The sequence below is a fragment of the Cinclus cinclus genome, chromosome 6, assembly GCF_963662255.1.
Source record: "Cinclus cinclus chromosome 6, bCinCin1.1, whole genome shotgun sequence".
NCBI classification, from domain to species: Eukaryota; Metazoa; Chordata; class Aves; order Passeriformes; family Cinclidae; genus Cinclus; species Cinclus cinclus.
In genome coordinates, this window is record NC_085051.1 from 23,624,126 (window position 1) to 23,649,818 (window position 25,693).

At 38.3% G+C, this 25,693-nt stretch overlaps 1 protein-coding gene across 3 annotated transcripts; it reads left to right on the forward strand.

Annotated features, from left to right (window-relative positions):
* The first annotated feature begins 2,646 nt into the window (after positions 1-2,646).
* On the forward strand, positions 2,647-22,422 carry SPI1 (Spi-1 proto-oncogene). 3 transcript variants are annotated; one of them, XM_062494620.1, is made up of 6 exons: positions 2,647-2,963; positions 3,232-3,234; positions 9,523-9,616; positions 16,806-16,993; positions 20,774-20,921; positions 21,605-22,422. In XM_062494620.1, the coding sequence occupies exons 1-6, from the start codon at positions 2,919-2,921 to the stop codon at positions 21,919-21,921; spliced, it is 795 nt and encodes a 264-aa protein (XP_062350604.1). In that variant the 5' UTR covers positions 2,647-2,918; the 3' UTR covers positions 21,922-22,422. The 3 variants fall into 3 exon arrangements, with proteins under 3 accessions (XP_062350604.1, XP_062350603.1, XP_062350605.1); XM_062494619.1 differs by lacking the exon at positions 3,232-3,234; XM_062494621.1 differs by lacking the exon at positions 3,232-3,234 and having other exon boundaries at positions 20,813-20,921.
* Positions 22,423-25,693: the final 3,271 nt, after the last annotated feature.

Here is a 25,693-nt window from a genome sequence, read left to right on the forward strand (position 1 = left end):
GATTAAAGGACTACAGAATGTGTGATGTCGTCTGTGGTTTAGTAGGGGGGAAAATTACCTTCCAAGCACCAAATAAGGTTTGAGGTGACGAGACCTCTCTGTGATGTGGCTGCTAGATGAAACCCCTTTGCTTTGGTAGTTTGTGGTTAGAAGTAGCTTAAAGAACCAATGGCTAGAGGTACGGGAAGAAATGTTTCAAAAAACTGCACACAGTGAGGTAATGTTTAGAGGGAAAATATTGATATGAATGTTAAGTGTTATCAGAAATAATCTTTCAAAAACTTTATCCTTCAACTCATCAGTTTTTTCTCTAGTTCTCAAAATTCCATCGTGGAGAAGGATCCCCACCCTACTTCAAAAGCCTTTTCGAAGGTCAGAATGCATTCTGTGAGTAGCAGTCCACATCACATACTTCTGGAAATCGGTTCCCTACTACCCAACTGTTTTGTAACTTCATCTATTTTCTGCATGTAAGACATCTAATAAGGCAACTGCAAGGATCAGAGGCAAAAGAACCACCTCTAGTAAGGCCTGCTTTAGAGGTGAGAAAATTCTGTGTTTACAAATATAGGATAAAATACCAGTTATATGCAGTTGTGAGAAACTAGTCTGTGTTGAACTTCAGCAAGGTTGTTACTAGTAATATTCCTATACAAATATGGTAAAGAAGTGCTTTATTTCACTTTGAGCATTTCCATGTATTAAGATAACCTCTTTCCTGGGAAGATTATTCAATTGCTGGACTTTCTGTTAGCCCTGAAACCTTATAGTACATAATTTAGTTTTGATTCAACATACAGAGAATTAATTTAATTCTTTATATTGATTGCCTTAGTGCACTTGTGATTACTGTATGTTTGGACCTGGTCCATATTGTTGGCAATCTAACATTCCCCAAGTGCTGTAAGGCTAGTGCAAAATGTCTGTCCTTATTAGGCAATTTCCTGTGCTAAAAGACAGTACAGAAATATCATCCAGTCTATGGAATATAGTTTCATTCCACTTTAATAGAAACCTCTCTGTATAAAACACATTTTTAATACTCGCAGAAGCTGCTTAAGCTATCTTCCAGTGTGCAGTGACTCAGATAGCATATCTTCCTTGCTCTGAATAGCCTTGTTAATCGACACACAATTTCCACAACTGCTTTTATCACCTATTATTCAATTACCCACTGTGTTGACTCCCTTCTCCTCTGTTTGCACTGAATTTTATCATCAGGGTGGTAGTTTGCCTCTCTACTTTTCCCTCAGGTGGTTTTATTGCTTCCAGGCTGGTATCCAGGGGGAGACTTGAGAACCATCTCAGTGACAGAAGTGGACTATTAAGCAGCTTGCTTATTCCCAGGCTGAAGTCAAGAATTAATGGTACGAATTAAGTAAGAATTAAATGCTTATGTATCAACTAATGCTGATGAAATTCAGTCTGGGGCTTCAAGAGTTAATATCCCATCATGTTCTTGATGTTCTCCCATTGCTAATATTGTTTGCTCATTGAGTTCCTGAGGGTGGGGAATGAGAGGAACTTGTGAGTGGCCTCTGGTTTTACCAGTGTACAAGGGAGGAAGTCTGGAGTGGCTGAAATTCCCCTTGCACACAGATCCAGGTGAGCGGTGAACAGGCTGCTTTCAAAAGCAGAACCTGTGGCACATGGGCATAGACTGAAGGGGAACAAACCAGACAAAGAAACTTCACTTTTCCAAGACATTAGTAACTAACTGGAAAGTAAGAAGGCATTTTGCAGAATGAGAGCTCTCTCCCCTTGTAGCCGGACCCCGTCCCCTACATCCTGCCCCCTGCCTCACTCACCTCTGCCACTGCCAGAACCTGCATATGAAGGGCATTTGTTCAGCACAGCCAAATGGAAGCAGAAAACTGGGAAAAAGAGAGGGGAGAAAATCAAGAGAGCAGACCTAACACAAAATCACTACAGGGTATTTCTGCACCTGACTCTTTGGGCAGGAGTCTATAAATCTTGTACTTTATTCACTGTTAAAGGCACTCAGGGCCTGAGGGAAGTCACTGTGAGGAACATGTAATACTTTCCCTTTTCCCCACTCACTTTCTCCTTGCAGGAATTATAAAAGAAAAGAGTTCACAAGAAATGAATAAGAGGACGAAGTACCTTTCACTGAATTTACTCTCATGCAAAGCTGATGATGAAAGTCTCATGGGCACAACTTCAGCGTTTTGTATAAACCTAAGGCTGCGTATTTGAAACTGCATATTCTTTTTTTCCTACCTTCTAAGTATTGCCACGTAACTTCAACACAGGACTATTATTAACTGGCAGGTCTATGCCACTGCTCTGGCCTCACAGAAGTTGTCAGGACTGCGTCTTCCCGATACAAACTTAAGGCTGAGAGCAGCCCCACGGTCACAGTTCACAAGGAGTGGGAAGCACGCAGCCTTGCCCAGAGTGCTGCAGCCACACCACACTCGTTTGTTGATAGCAGGCCAGGGCTCTGGGCTGCTCATTGTACAGCAGAGCACCTGTCCATGGCTGGGGCAGACTTCCTGCTACAGCGCCACAGCTCCCTGAAATGAGATTTATGCAAACTGGCTAAAGTGTGATGTCACAGCGCGCTGATAGACCCGAGGGCTATCTGCCTTCTACAGACATTTGATAAAATCAGGAACTTCGCGTACAACTCGGGAAGAAATTCACCTCAGAACCTACGAGGGCAAACTATGAAAACTTGTTAGGGTCCTCCTATCCTGAGATCCACCACTGCTAAGGGACTTCACAGAGTCCAAGGATCTCATTTTTTCTCTTTTTTTCTTTTTTTTTAACTTTCTTTTTTCATTATTTTTCCTTTCCCCCCCCCCCCCCCTTTTATTTAATATGACATTTTGCAAGTCAGTTATTCTGGATGTTTGAAAACTGAATTAAGAAAAATTCACTCAGAAGTTGGCTGAATGTTGCAAGCTTGCAAGATGGAAGGATTTCCCCTTATTCCCCCTGTGAGTATATGGATTTATTTGTAATATGGATCATTGGGTTCAGAAGCAAAAGACAAAGTAAACCAGTAAATTCTGTTATTTACGAATATCTCTGTCTTGGTCTGTATTTGTAATGCCAGGAAGTTTGGCTTAGGTCAATATATAAAACTAGTGATAACACTGCAATGAAAGGGAAATTAACATTTCCTCCCCAAACTTGTATCTGATTTTGATCTCCATTTGTTTTCACAGATTAAATGTATGGTATTTTGGTACAGGACGCTTATAGCAAGTCAGTAAATCTCTTTTCTTCAGTGCCACCTACGTGATATAAAAGCCGTCTTTCTTCAGATTGTAATTCTTAATCATCTGAAGTCTCTGACATAGTTATGTATTTGACTGTCTACTAATCTGTGAGAGAAGTGTTGTTGAGTGTTGATTTACATACTGCAGATTTTAGGATTCTGTGTGTTCTTTGCAATGATGGCATTTTAGTTATTAATCTTTTATTGAACTAAATTCTCTTGAATTCACTGCCTGTGAAAAAGCAATTGGCAAAGGGGGTAAAAAGCCTATGGTTCTTATTTGGGTCTTTCAATGTTTTCTCTGAGATACAAATTTTTCTGTGTGCTTATGGGGCAGGTCTATCCTTAACTCTGAAGCATGGTTGCACTGCTGTAATTTATCGTATAGTGAGTTCAAAAATTATTATTTATGAAGAAAATAATACCAATAATCTGTTGTTCAGAAACCAGGCTTAATGGCAAATCTCTTAGCAGAATGGGTACAAGAGGACTTAATTAAATTTCATTAAGTTTGTAGAAGCTGAAGAGGTATCAGATAAGGTGGTTCACTTGGCTTTTTATGTGGTAGATGTCTTACAGTAATTGCTATACTTATGTCAGAGAACAGAAAGAGACAATGCAGATCCAAGGGCTTTTTAACAAAAACTGGTATCAAGTGTTGGTGTTGCCTTGTCCCATTTAATGAAGACTAAAGACATTTCTTATCTTCCATCCAGAAAGATGGCCCTTTGAATTCCTGTCATTTTCGGAATTCATGATGACTGAAAGCATTTGTATTATTTCTGGGGGAGACCCCTTATTTTCTCAGTTTATCATCAGTGTCTTTGAAATCACCTGTCTACCCAAAGGGTGAGAAGACCCTAAAAATAATTTTTCTTTTTCTTAAATACAAAGAATTTCCCAATGGGTCTGTTCTATTCTGTTGTGGAATAGAAATCAGAATAGAAACCAAGAAAATAAAAACGTATATACAGATTTCGCAGTATGTTACTTGTTGTGCTTAAAAAAAACAAATTAAAAAGAAACACAAACCTTGTCCTTATCTCCCCCAGAAAACTGCATCTCCATTAAAAAAAAAAAAAAAACACAACAACCTAATTGTTAATTTTCTGTCCATTCATTAACTCATAGCCAAGATTTCTGTCCTTTTTCCCCCAGTGTTGAGTTCCAGGGCATATGTTGAATAAATTGAGTGAAAATCTAACACAGTTTGGTCCATATTCTAATTTGTGTTGCATTTAATATTTTGTCTGAACTGTGTTCAGATGAGCGATACAACTGACGGTAAAAACACAATTGCATCTTACTGAAGCACTCGACAGGGCAGTTAGATTTTTATGTTTGTGATTAAACTGTAAAAAAATAATAATAATTTTGTGGTCTGTGCTTTCAAATTTGCTTTAAGTGCACTTTGAGCACTGCCAGCTAGAGCCCTGCGTGTCTGTGTCTCCTGGGGCTTTTTCAGCAGGGAGACACGAGCCTGTTCCTAGGCAGGGGTTGCAGCAACACTTCCCTCCTCCACCCCTCCCCATTCAGTTGAGGGTGGGTCAGTAACTGCTTTCTCTTGCCTGTGCTAGGAAATTCTTATCCCTCTGTTGGAAAGCACTGTTTAAATGGTTTGGGAGTACTGCATCTTCCTCTGAAGATTAGGAACTTTGTGGGGAAATCTTCTGCAGACTGGGTCTGTGTCTTCCAATGTATGATAGGATTCAGCTGTGTTGTGGGTCAAAAAATCATTAAGTCAAACACCTTTGCCTGAAAAGGGTTCCAGTTATATACGAATCCTTAAGTAGCCACCTGTAGAAATCACAGCTTTGAATGAAGTATTTTTGCATGAGAGCAAAAATGCCCCACAGAAATACTCTGTTCCACATAACTGCATTGTCAACACGGTCCAGTGAGGCTGGCCCAGTGAGTAATCATGCTAATATTTTTACTCACCTTTTCTAAAATAGTTATACTGTAATTTTTTTCCAAGGAAATATAGGTAATCTTGGCCTTAAAGCTTGTCTCAGCAATACATCACTGGAAATTGTCTGAAGTATTTTTGAATCACATGCCAGTGAATAGTTATATCAAGATAATAAAAATATCAGCATTTAGTGATTTTACAATTTCCTGGAATCATCTGACAAAGTCTTGGGGAGTAACAAGATTTTCAGACTGCTATTCAGTTGAGTCCAATGTCTCTCTCTTAACCAAAGCCAACTGTGCTTTCTCTGACTGGTTTTGTGGCTTTTTCCTTGAATTTCAGGGCAAAGATGGAAGACTGAGGCCACTCTTCATTTATCAAAGTCTGTGACAGAAAGTATTCCTTGTTGACCTCTTACTTGAGGGTAGAATACTGTCTTAGATAGTGTACTGCACCTTATGGCATGCATGAAAACAGATACCAACTTTAGACCACAACTATGGGATCCTAACAAAGATTTCAGTCACTCTTTTACATGGAAACAACCAATAGAAAAAATGGCCATTGACATCAGTTAAATATTAAACATAAGCTATCCTTTGTTTTTTGTCAGGAGTAACAAAAAAGTTCAGTGTCATGGAAGTGCTGTCAGTAAGATGATGAAATGGGTGTGGGTGGGGAGGTTCCTGAGAAGGACAGGGCAAGTGGGTAAAGACTGGCACAAGAAGCAACAGCAGTACATGGTGAAACCACTTCTCTCTAATTAGAGAAAACATTTCTAAAGAAACTTTTCTAAAACTCAAAAACAAAGCAAAAAAACCCCCAACAAACAAAAAACCCCATAAAACAACAAACCACCCCCCCAAAAAAACCCAGAAAGCAATTAAAAACAGGTTATTAGAAATAGCTTCTCTAAGAAATAGAGGGAAATATCCTACCTTCCCATAGGATAATTAGAGAGAATACTTGCTGCTCTATGTCTTGTAACCACCATCTGATTATGATAAATAGACTTTTAAATATTTAATATACATCTTGCCATGTTTGTTAGTGTGCCCTTGAGGATCAGATACCAAGATAGAAAGTGGTGGCATTACAAGTTTTTTGTGGGGATGGATTGGTCCAGTTGCATGAGTTAACGAGGATATACACGTGTATTTTATCAAAAGGATCACTGGACAGGAAACAAATCCAAGGACAAAAATTCCAAGAATCCATAATAAAGAGATTTTAAGTCCCAGACTTTCAAACCAGAGTTTATAGTAACCCAATGCCCTATGTAAAAACATTTTAAGATGTTGAGTATCTGCAACTCACTCTGCAGTCAATCAGGTCTGTAAATATTAAGGGAATCATTGTTTTAAGAGTCCATTTAACACACCTGCCTTTAGCTCTGGTCACTGAATATGCATCTGAGCTTTATAAGTAGCTTTTGAATGGTAAAATACTTCATTCTCAGCTGTAAGACTGTGAGACACTATTGCCTATTAATGTGTATTGGTCTGAAGTGGGGGAGTTTGGAAACTGAGAAAAGGCAACAAAGGAAAAGCACAATTAGGAAAAGCCAAATGTTCTTTTCCATGCCTAAAATACATATTTTTTATCTACTTTTGGACTGATGTTTGGCCTTCCTGCCAAGCTATACTTCTGTAAAGATATAAGTGTTGGATATTTTGTTTTATCAGTGGAAATTTTAGCAAATTAAGCCTAGATTGACAGGATACTGATTTCTTTTGCAATTAGTTTACTTTTGGCTAAATTGCTATTAGCGTTAAAAACTTCAATGCATTTAGGTACTAACTTCTTAATGATTTCTCAGTTTCTAATATTTTAGTTGAGAAGAAGCAGAGATTTTTCTTTCAAACAATTTACATTTATATGACTTTTTAACCTCCTTTTTCCCAACTAGTATGATATGCATTTTCTATTTAGATGTTGACATTTCCCCTTTCACATGAATGCTTTCCTTTGAATTATAGTAATTTATAATGCTAATTATAATTTTAAAAATAATTTAATAATTTAAAATTCTGAATATGAAGGCATAAGTTTATGTATTTAACATGAAGCATATATTTAGGAAAGGAAATGAGGGAGTGGGATGTATTAATTTGCAAAGATAATGAAAAGGAGAAATTCCATTCAGAACTTTATCCTAAAGAAAGCAAAATACAGGCTCATTACCTTTTCTTGTCAGAGATCAGAGTATACCAAAGATCAAAGGAATGAAGATGAGTAAATACATATAACTACAGAGAGAACACCAAGAAAATACATAGAGATAAAGCAGAAACATTGAGAAAATACATGCTGTACTCTTTTCTTTGACCACTCCTGTAAAATCTGGAAAAGAGGTTATACTTCCCATTGTATCTCTGTGTGAATAAAGGACAATTCTATTGTAATCACATAGATTTGGAAAGAGAGACTGTACCTACAGTACAGCTCTGGAGACCAGAGAAGAGTCCTGCCACTGGTATTCCTGCTGTGGATGCAATTAAATGATGACTTGTCCCTTTTCCTTAGTCTTTCCCTTAGACAGTCTTTATTGTGGGTTATCATCTTCTCCAGATTTCCCCAAAGCAATTATTCACCACCACTGGTTGTATTTGGAGCTTGTAGCCAGGTGATGGATTTTCTCCTGAGGCTTTAAATATTCCATGGATCTGACTCCCAGTTAGTGCGTGTGCTGAAAGTCATGAAGTTTTAGACAACCTTACCCAGTGCATTTTAATGATGTACTAATACAACACATGGCTCCTACTGAGGATTTGCAGGTTCCAAAGTAATTTCTGAAAATGTTTTGTTGGAGTTTTTTTGGTATATGTTCTAACATCTTAATCCTCAGAAAGGGACAATCTTTAAATCCCCAAATTCAAACAGAATAAACTGAAGGAGTTAACCAGAATAACTAAAGAAACCAGAATAAAAAAGATCCTTTCCTTTAGCTAGCTGCTTATGTACCATCTCCATCTGGATTTTAGTGGCAGCTGCAACCTTAGGTTCCATGCTCTCGAGCAGTCTAGAAGAGTAAGAAAAAGAGAAGCTCTCCTGTACTTCTGTCATGCTGTCACCATGGCAAAAACTTCAAAAATGCAGATGTTCCAAAAATGTGACAGGTTCATGGAGGGAGAGAAAGGATTTGGGACATACAGATAGGCATATGAAATGTAAGCACAAGAAACACACCCATCATGTAAATTATCATGTTATTTTAAATATTTGTCCTTCAAAGTTAGTTATGATGGAGTCATTAACAAAATTAAAATGTTTGTATTAACACTTAGAAATACTAGAAACAATTTCCTTTCCAAAAACAGGCAAGGGGATGCTTGAGTCCTCGTTTGCTGTTGACAGCCCAAGAATTTGTTTGGATTGGGAGGAAATACTGTAACAAGCTTAACTGGACTAAGGTTTAACAAAACCCAGTGACAGACACTGTTTTCTCTAACTCTTCCTTCTGGAAATAAAGAAGGAGGAACATTAAGTGAAGCAACAAAATTGTACACAACTAATAATAAATAACCTTTATTGTGACAACGTAAGATCTTAATCAGTATTCACATTGGAATACTGGGCCTGAGGAGGAAGAGAAGTGGGCAAGTTACCCTGTGTCACCTATTTTAAGAAGATAGAGAGGACTTCAATTCTACAGCTAAGCATCCAGCAGGTCACAACTCACTATTTGCCCCACATTTGGACTTTTAAAGTCTTCACTGTGTATAGCTAGAAGCCCTGCGCAGTTGGTTTGAACTAACAAGCACTTAGAGGCCACCTTGGACAGTAACTGAGAAAACAAATGTGTTTATGCCCTCTGTCAGTGTCATTACTCTCTGACAGACTGCCCCCATTTAGTCAGACCCTGTAGAAACAATCAGAATATGTTTAGGCAAGTCAAGTTTCTGCTTTCTCTTTGTGTGCAGGAATAATAATCACCATTGTCATAATCAGTAAAAGAATATGTCTGTTACTACCAAAGAAAATATTTCATTTTCATTAGGCCCTTTACTTGTGCCCAAAATCTACAACAGCTCTAAAGCAGTATCCTCAGAAGGCTGGAGTGTGTGATACAAGGGATTTCTCTATTAAAACTGGACAGGTTCTGCTACACAGGCTGGATCTCTTTTCTACTGGGATTATTCTCTCTCTTCTCTCTCTCTCTTTTTTTTTTTTTTTTTTCCCCAAAACCAGCGTTTGGCATCACACATTTTATTTCTGCTGATTCAATAGTAACTTGAAGTCTCCCCTTTCTTTCCCTAAGCAATATAAAATGGGTTGGCATCAGCCCTGCACTAACTACATGAATAATTTGGAAAGGATTTGTGTAATCTTACTGTTCTAAAAATTCCTCTTCTTTTTACAGCCCTCTGAAGATATGGTACCCTATGAGTCAGACCTCTACCGACAGCCCCATGACTATTACCAGTATCTCAACAGTGATGGAGAGAGTCATGGTGGTAAGTCAAAAAATATCTCCTTGGAGCATAAAGTTACCGCATAAAATGGATTTAGGACATACAAGAAAATAACAAATTTATTGTTGTGATCTACAATGTATAAGAACACATTTCTGAATCAGGAACAAAAAGTATTTCATTAATAATATAATATTATTATTATATTATTTGTTCCAACTCAGCAACTGCAACATGGTTTCTCTGAAAGAGCATTTTAAAAAACACTCTATGATGCAAAGAGTTTCCAGGAAAGTAGGATCTCAAGATCTCTGTCCTTCATTATCTTTGCTGTGTTTTTATTTTCCTCTGCAGATCAAAAGCATTCAGCTTGCTTCTCAACTCTTTAAGAACAAGGATTTGCAACACTGTACTCCTCTTCTTGTGTTCCCATGTCCAATTCCCATTTCACTTAGGTCCTAAACAATCTATTTGTGCTTTTATTTCAATCGGGTTTCTTTGGTATTCAGCCTTTTTCAACTCCATATATTTTTCTCTTTCTTTTGAATTCTATTGCATGCTGGCACACCTAACTTTAACTTCCACTCTTCCTCCAGTACACCCAAGTACTTCCTCTCTCCAAATCTATGTAAAACTTCCTTGTACCTGTTTGTATGTAAACATAACTCAATGTAAAAATGCTATATGATTATTCATTATTTGAATTTACCAAAGCTTTGGTGTATACATTTAAATGTTGTCTGGGCACTGGACTCTAAATCAATGCAGAGACGAGAGTCTTGCTTTGTGAATTTTTTCTCCTGTGCAATACAATGGTCCAGCAACACCACCCTGGAAATACCGGAGTCAATATTGACTCAGGAAGGAAAAGCACCTTTCTGCTGTATTACTGGTGGCAGTCCCTGCAGATCCTGGAGTTTCCCTGAAAGATTCCCACTGATACAGCAACTAGACCCATTGCTGTTAAAATTTATGACATGAACTAATCATAGCACAGCACTGTTATATCTGTGGTAACAGAAGCTATCTTAAAGAGCAGTGAGTTACTGAGTAAGATCGTGCTGAGCTGAAAGAGATTCCTACCTAAATTTGTTCTCTACATTTCATTCAAACACCTATGATACTCTTAACATCTGAAGACAAAGAATCAATTCAGTTTCTATAAGTTATCTCATGGCATCTGTCAAGTCTAATTAATCAAACTCAGCAAATTCCACATGGAAATTCAGGGTTTTTACAATATACCCCATACCTGTTTGCACACTCATAAAACAGGATAACATTGATTGTCTCGAAAAAGCAATTGGGACAATTAAACAATAAATATAAAAGATGCCATGTAGGAAAAAGAACTGGGAAATAACTTTTCTGTCGTTAAGTCTAGGCTACCTCAAGCAAAAACATCCCTTTATCTTTCATAATTTTATCACCCCATCTGGTTTACTGCCCATTTTTCTATTGAAAGCCTGTTCCTAAGCTATATTTCTCAGAACAATAGCACGATTTTACTCCTTATAATGAACACAACAAAAACTGGATAGTGACCTATATGGGTTATAGCCTAAGCAGTACATAAACAGAACTTTAAACAGAAATTTGTCTAAAGTTGTGCTACACTTGTCCTAAAGAACCCAAAAATGTATTTTTAACTCCTACAGTAAGTGCTTATGGAAAAGGCAACCTAAACCTAGCCTGCACATTTAAATCAAATTTTTATTTATGAAAGCACCTGTAATGTAGCTGGCTGTGTATAAATATCTGTGCCCTATGCTGTCCTGAATTGCTCACAGTCCAAAAGAGCAACGAACAGCCAAAAAATACAGATGGAGACTAAAACCCACAAATTATTGTAGTTTCCTTCTTTCCAATAAACACTGAAAAACCCAACTTTGGCTTTCATTTTGTTCATGTGACTGAAGTACAGATTCTTGAGAAGAACCATGCAGAAGAGCAGGAAAAGGATGTCACAAAGTACATTTAGAAATACATACTAAGTATTCAGAACAAACTGGGTAAAGGCACAATGATTGAAAAATGGAGGGAGAAAGGAATAAAAAGGTGCTCCAGTGACAGCAGTGAAAGAGACAAGAGCTTGGTTAGATAGGAGGAGAAAAAGAAGAAATAAGAATAGAATTGTGAGAGAGATGTTCAGCTTGGGGTACAGTGAGAACACGGACAATACATAGAAATACTTTTGCAGGTCTACTCAGTAGCACTATGCACCTTGATACTACAGTTAATGGAAATAGATGCCACTAGACAGAATAATACTTCTGATTTTGCTGACAAGGGACTGTTAAAGAAATAGGAAAATTTCCTGAGGTGTCACTCTACCTCTCTCTCATTGTCCCTTTTCTTCAAATATAGTACTGAAGGAAACCCTTTCTCCATATTTACACAAATAATAGTAAAGTCCACCAAAAAATCTGTTGATCTGTGCCCCTAGTGAGTAATATGTAGGAAATAATTTCCAGTAAGTGAACACTAATTTCACAATAAGTGAAATTAACAGGCAAAACAACAACATATGTTCCTCAGCACAAGCATTGTGTGTGATTATTTTCTGTACAGTAGCATAACTATGTTTTAAATACTGTAATAAACACAGAGACACAGTCATGCAGGACAGAAGCTGCTTTGAGTGATCATGTATTAGTCCATCACCCTACCCCGAGCTTGCAAGTCCGTAAACGTAACACAGCATATTTTGTAACGCTAATGCAATCTTAGTAATTACAAAATTCCACTGCAGCTTTGTCTCTGTGTTATTACCAAACATTATAGGTTTAGTAAAAATTGCATTTTCTACGAAGCTGAGTGCTGCCCCTTGTTCACTTCATTGCTAGCCTCTTGGAACTTACTAGATTTCATGATCTGGGATTTTATTTTTGTCCCACATTCTGGAGTAACATGACCATTTAGGAATCTCAGCTTTGAATTTATTAGCCCACATAGAAGTGGAGGAAAGTCCAAATAAGTGAACCTTAGTCTTAAATGCTATATGAAAAAGAGACAGAATTCCAAACTTTATTTTAAAAATCCCCTGCCTTCAAAGCTATTCACATGATTTGATGGGGCCTGACCCATAGGCTTCTGAACATTTGACATAATTAAAGTCATGAAGTTTGTAAAGTGAGAGCTAATGAGAGTCTAACATTGTTTTAGATAAGACTGATGCTCTGCCCAGGACCATGGCACTCTTTCAAGAGTGATTCTGCAGTGTCTGATCAAGACACTGAGTTTCCAGCATCCTTCAATATTTTTGTTTCCTCACTGGGTTTTACCTTGACCTGTTTTTTCAGATCAGCAGAACACAGTGGGAACTTGTAAGTTATGCAGTGTGGGGCTGTGAAAGAAACCCTCTCCTAGTTCACCATGTGTTGGAAAATCAGCCCAGGCCAGAGACTTTGGCCAGAGCTCCCAAGCCCAGCCATGGCAGCAGCAGTGTCCTCAGCCCGGGCCGAGTGCTGTGCTGACAGAGCTGCCACGTTTCCAGTTCAATAGCTGGCTTAGGAATTTCTGCACTGCATAATGCAGATTTAGCCCGCTGCTCCACATTTATTATAAATACCTTCCTTGAGCCAGTTTCATATTCTGACTGCTGGTTCTACCATTGTTCATCTATTGAAACAGCAGCAAAGCAATTTACAGTGATGAGAAGATGCATAAAAAAGTTCAGTCAGGTTTTCTCACTTGTGGAGTGAGAATCTACCTCCATGGGGAATATTAAAACAATGCCTTCAGGTCAGCTATTGCTTCCCAACGGGCTAACATCCTCTCTGTCATGGGAGGGAGTTCAGAATTCATGGTTGTCCTTCCTCTAACCTTTCACTACATACAAGACCAAAACAAACACGATCTCCATGTCTCTAAGAGAGAATTTTTTTCACATCCTCTTTCACTTCACATGAAATTTCTCATAATGACTCCATTTGTAGGTATAGCTTGGCTTTTAATGACATTTTCCTTTACCCAAAGAACAGGCACTTTCCATTTCTAGAATTTTTATCTCCTTTTTTCTTCCTTCCACCCTCATATTTTAGAGAAAAGAACAAAATTGCTATGCGTAAGTGACACAACACTAACACAGAGCATAGAAGTAAAACATTTCAGGTAACTCAAATATCTGCAGACACAGATATTTAAACTTTTCTCTTTTTATTTTAATGTGCAATAACTTAGGATGTTTAACTGCAGAAGAGCTTATGGAGACAGATTTTTAATTTATCTTCTAATGTTACTAAACCAATACTATTTTTCCTAAGCATTACTGGGAAACTGTAGATATTTTAGAAAGAATAAGGACTTTGTTCCCTATCACAGCTTGAATGTTTGGACATGAGTTTGTGTTGAAGTAATTTCTGACAGACTTTTTTTGTAATGTAATACTATTATGTCATTACTTTAAATCCTATATGCTGTGCTAATAGTATTATTTTATTACTTTATTTTTACAGCAGCATCTAATGCCATCAAAAAGGAATTTAGTAATTAATATAATGATTAATAATTAGTTATTATCATGAATATGCATAAATAATGTTCCATAGGATAATTAATCTGTCAAGGGAAAAGTTAGAACAGTTCTGGAGCAACAGTAACCTTGTCATAGGCTAAAAAAATGAAGAGGCATCTTGAAGTATAAAAACATTACTGCTGATTAAAAAAAAATATTTTAAAATAATCAAAAGTAGACCACCTAGAGGGTGCACAGATACTCATGGCTATGCATGTTGGAAATGTTCTTTGTTCTCTCTTGGCCACCATATATGCTGCTAGTAAGATATTCCACAGCTGAAGACCTGCCATTGAAGCCTCAGAGATTTTGTCCTGGGCTTTGTCATCCTCCCAGTTGTGCAATGATCTCATTTGCTGTTTTAAATTATCAATGACAAGGGATCTTTGGGAACACACATTGCCCTCTGACAGAACACTTTCCACACAGCAAGCAGAGCCAGATTCCTCTAAGGAACAAGAGTTTAGATTATTCCTGTGATGTATTCTCAACAAAGTAAATGAGGAGCTGCCCATGGTATATTGAACCTCAGTGGTGGGCTCTACTTAGAGAAATCTGCAGTAATTTAACCCAGAGAAAACATGAGTTAGTGTGGCTCAGTCTTTCAACTAAATGGAAAGGTTTCACACTGAAAGTGCTCAAAGCTTCCTACCAGTACACAGCCTTAGGTAATTTATAGATTTCAACTCACATGCTTCTCTGTTTCCTGGGTTGAAGTAGATGTGGATGTAAAAACACCTGGGTCCTTTACACCCATAAACCCCACTTTTTTACCCTAGAAACAGAAATTTCTCTCTTGAATTGCAACATGAAGAAGTGCTAGTGTGCACTATAATTATCTTAGGGCTATAAAATCCATACATAGCCCATAGAAAGTGCCATACAACAAAGCAAAGAGAGACAAAGTAATGGAGCAGCTCCCTGGATGCTTTTATAAGTACATTTCCACCTCTTTAACGCACAGTGACAAGGTTTATTCATGAATCAGAAAAGCAGAAAGGACAAAAAAAGTAAGTGTTGGTGTCATAAATGGTGTGATAGAGCTTCCAAATTAATTTCTACAGGCCTGAGCACAGAGGCAGCTGAAAAAGCTTACAGCTTCTCAGGTGCAACTGTGCTTGGTATAAACATATCACTGAGTTCACCTTAAAGGAAGCCACATTCAAAGTCACTCATCTGGATTTCAAATCCTCAGTGTGATTACACTTAACTGCTTGAAACATAAATGGGGAAGGATGAGGATCTAGGAGATGAGAAAAAAAACTAACTTGACATTTTAGAAAAATATTCATAGCATATTAGTATCCAGACAACGTTGTGCATGATAACATTATATTACAGAACAAGACAATGGTTCCTTTATAAATTTAAAGAGGAACATGTTCAATTCTGTCCACTGTGTTATTGGAAAGATGTCAGCAACTGGGAGGAAGCTTGGAGAAATGTACAAATGTGAATAAGGGGGTGAATATATTGATTTACACTGAAAGACTGAGAGCTGAAACTAGGTTAAATGATAATTTGAAATAGATTGTAAGAGTACAGACAGCAACCTGAAAACATGAAGGGCAGGATAGAAATTATTTTTAATAATTTAATAAGGGAAGTGAACATGGAATAGTAAGATATAAATTAGAACTCTTACATAGAGTATCATAAAGAAATTTCAGCCATGCATAAAATGATGTGCAAAAAGGTGAATCCTGGAAGATTAGTTCCAAGATCAGTCAGAGCAGAAGACATAGAGTTGACACTGATTTTAAAAACAGGTTGCACGTAAATATGTGCAAAATTATGCATGCAGCTATTGTATATGAGAAACAGAATTAGCAATACTTCACATTTCTCATAGAAAATTTAAAATTTTGAGCAGCAAATATGACATTCTAAAAACTTGAAGGCGTATGTTGAACTAAAAAAGCCAGAAATCTAAAACTGAGGATGACACAGAATTTAATTTCAAAGATAAATTAATCACGAAACATGATAATAGTTATTTAAGTACTTCTTTATATTTTCGGAAAAAAAATCCAAATTATCACAGAAGTTTCAAGTGTGCTAAAGAAATAAAAAAAGATAGAGAGTCTGCATTAGAATTTAGCCTTTCTGTATAGAGATTTCCACGTGTTTATCCTTTTATTCTCTAGTATTGGTACTTAAAAATGTGTGAAAAGCAACACGGCAGGAAATATCTAGAAAAGTGCCTTTTCTGCAGCATTCCTGGAGTTTTGCTAGCACAGTAAAATAAAGACTAAAGATAGCTGCAGAATAATCTCCACATTTTTTCCACCTCCTCATTTCCATGTCATGAGGAAGAGTGTAAAAAGAATATGACAGTAGGTCAATCAGTAGAATTTGTTGTCTCAAGAATTACAATGTTTTGAAACTTGTTACGGTCTTTTCTTGAGAAAGGTGCCAGCATTAATATCTTCTGCATCTTGTGCTAAAGTCTCATTGAAATTCATCCTACTATCTGAGAGTATTGTCTTACTTAAAGTGGCCTAAGTAATACTTTCCAGTCACAGGAATTCATGAGATTAGGAAAAGAAACTTTACAGGGATCTATGCAGATTGCCAGCAGAGAGAGACAGGTCAACAGGAGTGGTTTGAAGAGGGCAGACATGGCAGTGACACGAGTAAGAATCAGTGAAAGCCAGGTAAATACCATGCTTTTTAATCTTGCAATGACAGACAATCTATTTTTGCTTTCTTTAGATCATTATTGGGAGTATCATCCACACCACATGCACAGTGAATTTGAGACCTTTGGAGACAACCATTTCACAGAACTGCAGAGTGTGCAGCCTCCCCAGCTGCAGCAGCTCTACAGGCACATGGAGATAGAGCAAATGCACGTCTTGGATTCTGCAATCCCAACCACACACATCGGGCTCAACCATCAGGTATGGTTGCCAACCCCTGCTCAGAATTCCAGATGATAAATAATGCTAAAGAAAGTAGTAGTTTAGAGAATGCATGCTATTAAGTGAAAGAGATTGCTGAATTGAGTTACTCAGGTTCTTAGGGTGTGTAAAGCTCTTCATTCACAGGAAAAATGTATTTTAAACATTCTTTTTACCTGGATAATGAAAAATCACGCTCCCCACACTGTCTCAAAAGAGAACAGCATTTTATGGAGGTGTTTGGAATTTCAAATTCTTGTTTCATTTGGAATGAAAATCAACTGGTCTCCAATTCTGCAGATGAACTGGACCTGAGAAGCTTTGTATCATCATAGTAAGGGTACCCATGACTATTAAGAAGTAATTCTGAACTCTGAAGTAGGAAAGTTTTAAATATTTCCAAGGAACCTTGACAGTTTTATATGACTTGTATGAGAAATGCTAACAAAGACAAGTCACTGGCAATTCTACCACAGGCTGAGGACACTCTACTTGTGCTTCTGTCTGGGAGTAAATAAGTCACAAGCCAAAGCACACTGTCTTGTCTTTGCTCAGGTTTGATATTAAGCCAGGCATTTCCCTGTAAAAAAAAAGATACTCCACTCTGCAGTAGTCACCAAAACACCCGTGAATTCTCACTGAAGCTGTAAGTAGAAGGTATTCCATCACACTGCAAAGACACTAAGCACAGCAGGTGTGGAAACTACTCTTCACCCTACGAGAATATGTCCAAAGTCATTACTGGGAGCAGTAAGAAAGCTGGGAGATCTTGTGCTAAAGAGTTTCCCAGTGTACATGAAATAAATACAGTACTAAAGACAAGACAGAAGTTGGAGAAAAGGGCGTTTGCTGATAACAGTGCTGCATACCCTTGCTGAAACTTTCTGAGAAAAAACACATGCATGGGCTTATCATTTTGGGTTTCTCTGCTCAAAGCAAACTGAAATTGTATGTTAATACTGTATTAACCAAAAAGAAAGAAGAGAAAAAATAGAATGAGTAAGTTAACACTGACAACAGGAAACTGCAAGCCATCAAAAAATCAGGAATAGAATATAAGATGTAGATACAAACAAAGAATTAGGAACAGAAAGTTACAAATACAAAAAAAATGCATCATGGAACAGCAGTCTGTGGGAAGCTTCAAATTGTTTCAGTTGCTCATTGCAACTGCTAATACCTAGTGACCAAACATTACCTCTGGCCATGGGCAAAGGATGAGAATGAGCCCCTTTAGAGATGTCTTTGGAAGCACAATGAAAAAACAAGAGAGGGAACTGCTGCTTATCCCCATTCCATACTACTCAGCTATGGTCTTTCATTTCAGTTTAAAGGTGGGGAATTAATTTTGATACAACTTTTGATAAAGAGCACTGTGATCTCCCTGCCCCACACCCTACCGAGATGCAGATGTTGGTATGCAGAATTCACCACCTCCCTCCTTTTCCTTACCAGCAGGGGATCTTTGGCTTTTTACTTGACTTTACTTTTATTCCTAGAATAGCTCATGCAAATAGTACTTGGCATGCTCTGAAGTTCAGCTTCTGGTGTGTCTCAGTCACGGGCAAAGAAACAGAAGCAGGAAGCAAGTTCTAAACCTTCTCTAAATTTGCTAGTTTTTAACTAACATGCTTGTCCTGCAATATCAGAGTTGTTGTTTGCAATAAAGCAAGAATAATCAAAGGTATTTCCTTAATTTTCTGTTGATATGCCATTACTTTGTGAAACCAAGTTTGAAGTCTAACCTGTTCATGAACAAGATTTGTTTGAAAAGTTTTGTTAGCCTGACAACAGGGGCCTCAGAAATAATAAAATAAGAAAAAAAAAATCATTCTGAAGGGAGAATAAAAGAGAAGGTTGGAATGCTGTGAGAAGGATTTTAAGAAAGAGGAAAATCACACGTGGGTGCCACAGAGCCTGAGAAAACACCAGAATATGAAAAGTGGCTAGTAGTTCCTTAAGTTTTCTCTCTCCAGGGCTGTGTTAGTAACCTGGCTCTTTATAGCACTCAGGCTGGTCCTCTGTAACTCTGTCCCAAAACTGTGTGACAGTGTATTGCCCTTGCTGGGTTCCAGGTGCAGAGGAAGTGTAAGCAAAGATACAGCAGTCAGGGAAAGTGGGGACAGTGTGGGGAAAGCTTACTCAACACCCCAGGCTGGCCTCTGCATCTACCTTTGCTTGAAGACACCATGTCCCATCCCACTGTCCCCCTGCCCCACTGCAGCCCCAGAGAAGTGGTTCCTTACTCCCATATGACCTCCCAAAACGCTCCAGGTTTCCACAGCCTTTTTCTCAGCAGGGGCACCAATCTCTGTTCCCCTCCCCTGTAGGACACTGTCCCACCTTCTCACTCCCCTTCCCCCATGGCACAGTGTCTCCCTTCCTTCCAGCCCCTGGGGCTGCAGCTTTCTTAACTGTAAAAAGCTGAAGGCGACTGTGGTGAGCGCTGAAGTTTCGCTCCTGGGGATCTGACAGGAAGCTTACACGAACTCTTGCCCAATCCTGCCCTTCCTGCAGCCAATCTGCCAACTCATTAACTGCCAGCTGCTGCGCGCCCACCAGCCCTTGGCACAGCCTTATTGGGACATTTTAAGGTGGTGCAAAACTCATCTGAAAGGCACCACTAGGCCAAGCCCAACACAGGGTGAGTGATGTGACCCATGAACACCCAGCGCCCGCTTCAGTGCCTGAGATCTGCTACGGAGGGCATCAGGCTCACAACATCCTTTCCTGGTGAAGGAGAAGAGCGCTACAAAAAGAGCTCACTTTCAAGGACTATCATCTGTCCCATTTCATAAAAGCTACATAAGATACACTACTGGGTTTGGGGGACGTTGGTTGGGGGTTTTTTAATGTAGGGACCGGGTTCTTATTCCCTGCCCCTCAGACTGACCTGTTTCACATTATTAAATAATAAGATACAATAATTTGTGGCAACTGGTCATGTTTCCTAGCAAATTAGACCACAACTGAGAATTTACAGAGCTGAGGTATATTCCACACTGCTTCTGAGAACACCTCTATATAAGGGCAAGAGAATTTAACACAAAAAACTGGCTTGCTAGCTTTGTAGAGGAGAAATTCCCCCTAATGGGGAATTTTAAGCTAGCAGTTAGGGAAAAGAGAATATGGGCTGTTATGATGTATCCTTTATCTTAGTGTTAAGGCTACTCCTCTCCTCATGGGGAAAGTTCAAGAGGGAAATCTGACAGACTGGTGTAATCCCATCTCCAGATTTGGATGCAGTTCCATAGAGTATCAGGAGGTACTATGCCTGAGAAAGGAAGAGGACAGCAGAACCAAAGCCAGCCATGACAGGGCAGAACTGTTCCTCTCTTTGAATTTATCTCCAGATGGTCTGTGTTAGGAAAAAATTGTTCTGAAGAGCAGTTTTACCCTGGGGATAGACAACCAGGATCAGAAACTCATTAAGAAGAAAGCAAGCTTTAGGGAGATGTGGGGGAAGAGGGGGAGTGTTACTTGCATAGGATATGATACGAGAAAGTTCTGACATTCACAAAGTTATTCATTCTTCCCTCTTGTAAAGGTGCATCATTGTAATATGTGTTGGCTGTTATCTGAAAGTGTTTCTTAATAGGAAGGCATTTATTGTAAATGTCAACAACTAAGTGACTTAGTATTACACTAGACATTTTCCAGTACCTCTTACTTTCTTCCCCCCTTTTCTCTGTGCATCTCTTCATTACCTTTCCTTTTTTTAATCTTGATGCCCTACTCTGTATCACTGCCTTCTCCCTCTACTACTCTGTTCTCCAAAAGGTGCCCTATTTGCCCCGGATGTACTTCTCTCCACCTCAGCCCAGCTCTGATGAGGAGGACATAGAGAGGCAGAGCCCCCCCTTGGAGGTATCAGATGGGGAGAATGATGGTGTGGACCCTGGGCCTGGAATTATGCATGGAGAAACAGGTCAGTGAAAACAGAAGGATTTTGTCAAGCTATAAGCAGGTGTCATTTTACCATGATGATAATGAATAAAATTGTAGCACTGCTGTGATAGTATTTTATGCCACTGCCAAAGCTTTTCTTTCCTTGACTCCTTGCACTTTCCTGTCCTCTGAATCTTTCACAACTGTAACTATCTCAAACCTCATTTCTTAATGTATTCCCCCGCCTCCTTCGGATTTGCATATTCAGGCTTCCTGAATGGAAATGGCTTTTGCCATTTCTATTCCAGTTTCTATTAACAGCCAGGAAAACCAAGACAAAAAGTCAATGGAAGAACCAATTAAATAAAAAATACTTATCTCTCTTTGCTCAGTACCTGAGAGTCATATGCTGTATAACCTGCCATAATTTGGTTTAGGTTAGTTTTGAATTAGCAATGTATTTCAATTAGCTTCAAATTATCAAATTAATTTCAGAAGTTCAGCCTTTGGAATTACATATTCTTGCATTTTTCTTCTTGGTACATCAACCCACATTTTGTCCTCACAGTGTTACATTGTCTACTGTTATAAATGCTGCAAACTGAAGAAGTTGCACATCTCCCAAGCTAGCTGAAATACTTAGGCACTTTCTGCTGCTGCTTCGCCAGGATCTACACACAAATACTAATGCTCTACTGGCTTTCTTCTTTGACTCTGACACAGGCAGCAAGAAAAAGATACGTCTGTATCAGTTCCTTCTGGACCTTCTTCGCAATGGGGACATGAAGGACAGCATTTGGTGGGTGGACAAGGAGAAAGGTACTTTCCAGTTCTCCTCCAAACACAAAGAAGCATTGGCACATCGCTGGGGCATCCAGAAAGGCAATCGCAAGAAAATGACCTACCAGAAGATGGCACGGGCTTTGAGAAACTATGGCAAGACAGGGGAGGTCAAGAAAGTTAAGAAGAAGCTGACCTACCAGTTTAGTGGAGAGGTGATGGGAAGGGGGGCCACTGATAGGAAACATTATCCTCACTGAGGCCATGGGACCCTGAGCAAGAAAAATATTGAGAGCTCCTGGCTGGATACCAGCAGAGGAGATGGACGCATCTTTCTCTTTGCTTCCTGTGCCCCCTTCTCTGCCTTTAAACAGCCTTTATCATCAGATGTTTCTGGTACGAATTCCCTTCTTCAGCATCTGAGAATCCTAATCATGACAGAATTCTTTGCTTCCGTCCTCCAAGTTGGACAGAGTTGGGAAATTTTAACAATGTACAAATATATTGTTGTCAGGAAAGATTTTTTTTTTTTTTTGATTGTAACAAAAGAATACAGCCGATGAAGTTTTGCCTCCAGAGGTGGTGCTGTGTCACTCACAGTGACACCGCGTTAGCTTCCAGCTTTTAAACTAGCATTAATACAGGCTCTGCCGCAGCTCTCAGAGCTAGAGAGAAGTTTGCAGATCTTGGAATGATACCTGTTCTTTTAAATAGTAATAACATGTACATATTTAATAAAATTAGATATAATGAAGTTTTGATGTTTGCATAATAAATGATTACTTCACAAACAAATGTCTCGCATTCACTTATGCAGACACAGCTCCTGTGTGGTGTCTGAACAAAAGGTGCACTGGGTTGCAGGGCCTTATCCATCTGTAGCTACTTTTTAATTTACCTGGAAACATCATCAATGGTGTCAAACTCAGTAACAAAGGTAAGAGATTAAATACATTATTGTCAAAGAGACTACAGTATTGAAGGAAATTTAAAAGTACATATATATGCATGTATTTCTCACTATTTCTCCTGTGCAAAAGCCCTGCCAGTTGAACATTTTCTGATCATGTATTCTAAGAATTGCATGTATACCCCCATCCTGTTTACAACATAACAATTAACATGTTCTTCTGTTGATTCACTTATTTTCCTCCTCCTGTTCTTTTGTCTTGCTTTCCCCCACAGTGATACCTTGATTCCAGCTTATGAATCTTTCTTGGAAATAAGTTGTGTTTAATCATGTCTTTGCAGAATTCCAGTACAAAAGAGTTTCAAGATTTTAACTGTGGAATTTAATCCCTACTGTAAAACAATTAATATGAATTAGTAACAACTGCACTACATAGATAACACTCAAAATACAAAATAAATTATAATTCAATACCTGAGACACCATGGTAAATTTACCCAGGACATCTAAACACAGAAATTAAATCCAAATTCAAGCAACAGTAAGAGAAGCAGCATTTTAAGTTTTAACATTATTTAATGTATCTCAACTGTTTCAATCACTCAAAAGTCAGGAAATATCATCATGAATTTCCCAAAATAGATGAGGTGAAATGAGGCAGATCACGAATGAAGAGAAGGGGGTTTTTCAACAATATTGAGATGCAGTACAACATGCCAAATATCACTAAATAACTTGAAATTTTTCAGAGTTTGCTCCTCGCTGAAACCAGAAATAGTTGAAAGTGATGAGCTTCTCACAGACCTGAGTTCTCAAAATTAAATTGAAACACAGTCGGTGTTATCTGCACTAATAATCTCACTGTGGAAGTAAAAAGTCTGGTGACATCATGGCCTACAGTGTCTCTTTGGAGCCAAACAAGAAAGAAGCTCCTGGTTTAAAACGTCACAAGGTTCTACTTCCCAATTCTTATTCCCAGTTCATGAACATGATAAACACATCCATCAGTGCCAAAAATTAACAGAAAGTTATCTTTCATGCTTCTAAAAATCTTGTAATTCAAATTTTAGTTTCTGTGATTTGAGGAGAATGTCAAATATTTTTCATTCACTAAGGATAAGTCAAATTAAGACATTTTGCTTCTAAAATTGTGCTGGAAGGATTTACTTCCTATAGGAAATAATGAAATACTCACTAAAACGGACTTGGATAATTCCATCTGCATCCATATTGAAGTTTCAGGAGGGAAGCTGAAGATGCTGAAGGCAGCTCTCAGAAGACTAGAACACCCAACACTGACACAATTTAAATTCCTCCTTGTTGAGCTAGAAACTTAGAACTTCTGTGCCTGGCACTGATGAGGACTCTCCACTGCTGGCCTGGAATTAAAAAGAGATTAAAGATATTTGCACTCATCAGAATTGTGGACTTGTTATTCAAGAAAACTAGAGTAATAACTCCTCTCTTCATAAAAATAACTATCACAAACACAGCTTCAAAAGCAGAACTGATCCTTCTCTGACACTGTAATTTGGAGGAGAAGGATCATTTCCTCTTGTAGGAAAACTATGATAACTGAAAAGAGCCAACTGGTGAGTTAATTGTGGAGATGCTTAGGATATCACAAAAGCCATTTCAAGCTCATCAAAAAGCTTTCTAAGATCTATGCCACCATTCCATTTTTCCATTTCCCTGGCAAGTCTTGCATAAAATCCAATTAGATGCTGAAGAAACAATACAAAATTAAAATAAGAATTCAAACAGAAACAACAAGAACCTTTAAATGGGCTATTTGAGCACTGTGTGTTACTATAAAATGTTAATTTAGACCAACTACTTCTACTTGAATTAAAGAATTTGCATTTTATGCTGGTTTTGACCATGAGCAACAAGGAAATTGAAGGTTCTGAGAAAATTATTTGGGGGGATAGTATTATTAATAAATAAAACATTTTAAAACATAATATTGAATATACTTTAACAAGAAGGTTTAAAATTTTATCTCCAAAGTTGAAAACTTTTTCTCTTCCTCTTGATAATGCTTTGAAATACTGTTTCTAAAAATATTCATTCCCCATCTGTTTCTGGTTAAGTTTTTCATCTGTGGCATAAAGAGTGAATAATCATGTGTTGCAGCTGTGAAGGAGACCAAATGATGATGCTTCTCTGCCAGAGTACTGTTTGTCTGCCACACAATCCAACTGCTCGGGACACTGGGCTGTCTGAGCAAACTGAATTATCACCATTCAGCTGCACAGGCAAGAAGAAGCTCCTTGGCTGTTTTAGACAAAAGTACAAAATGAATATGACTAAATCACAGGTTCTGCAAGATTACAGAGGAGCAAGCATTCCATTTTCTCTGGAGGTGGCCAAGTACTAGACAGGAAGACGGGATCAAAAAGGTCGGGGGGGGACATTATTTGGAGAGATGACCCATGATTAGCACAAGTTCATTAGAACATTTTGCAGCCCACTGCTGTTAGAGATCATCAATCCTCTTTCAAAGCAAGGATTTGTACTACAGCCGGATATTCAACTTCTATTTGGCCCTTTGCAGCCTGCTTTAAAAATCAGCTTTATTAGCCGCTGAGTAGTTCCTAATCAATCCTTGTGGAAAGATTATTCAAGAAACTATTAGTGAGCCAAGTTCAAAATACTGAACTGCACCTACAGTATATTAGACACCCTCTAGCTGTACATCAGAGGCATCAAAGGTAGAAAAATTGCACTGACTATACTTATAATCTGCTAATAATAATATACAGTGGGAGCACGTATTTTTAAATTCTACTCAGTCAAAGAGAGCTTTAGACATTTCTAGATGTAATCTGCTACTCACCTGCATCAGACAAGCTGCAGTTAAAGGTGCTATTATTTATTTTTGTCTGAAAACCCACACTTATTGAATCCTCCAAACTTCCTGAAAAATGTATGCACACACATCCCAGTATATCTGCTGGAGGTTTTTCATCTCCTCCTTAAAGAAATTTTATCGCTATACCCTCATTTCAAGATTCATACACTGACAGAGTCTTACAATCCGTGTTCATCTTCACTTGTGATTACAACAGGGTTTAGGCTCTGTACGTTGTCAGGTTTCTTTTCTTCAGTGAGCCTTTTGC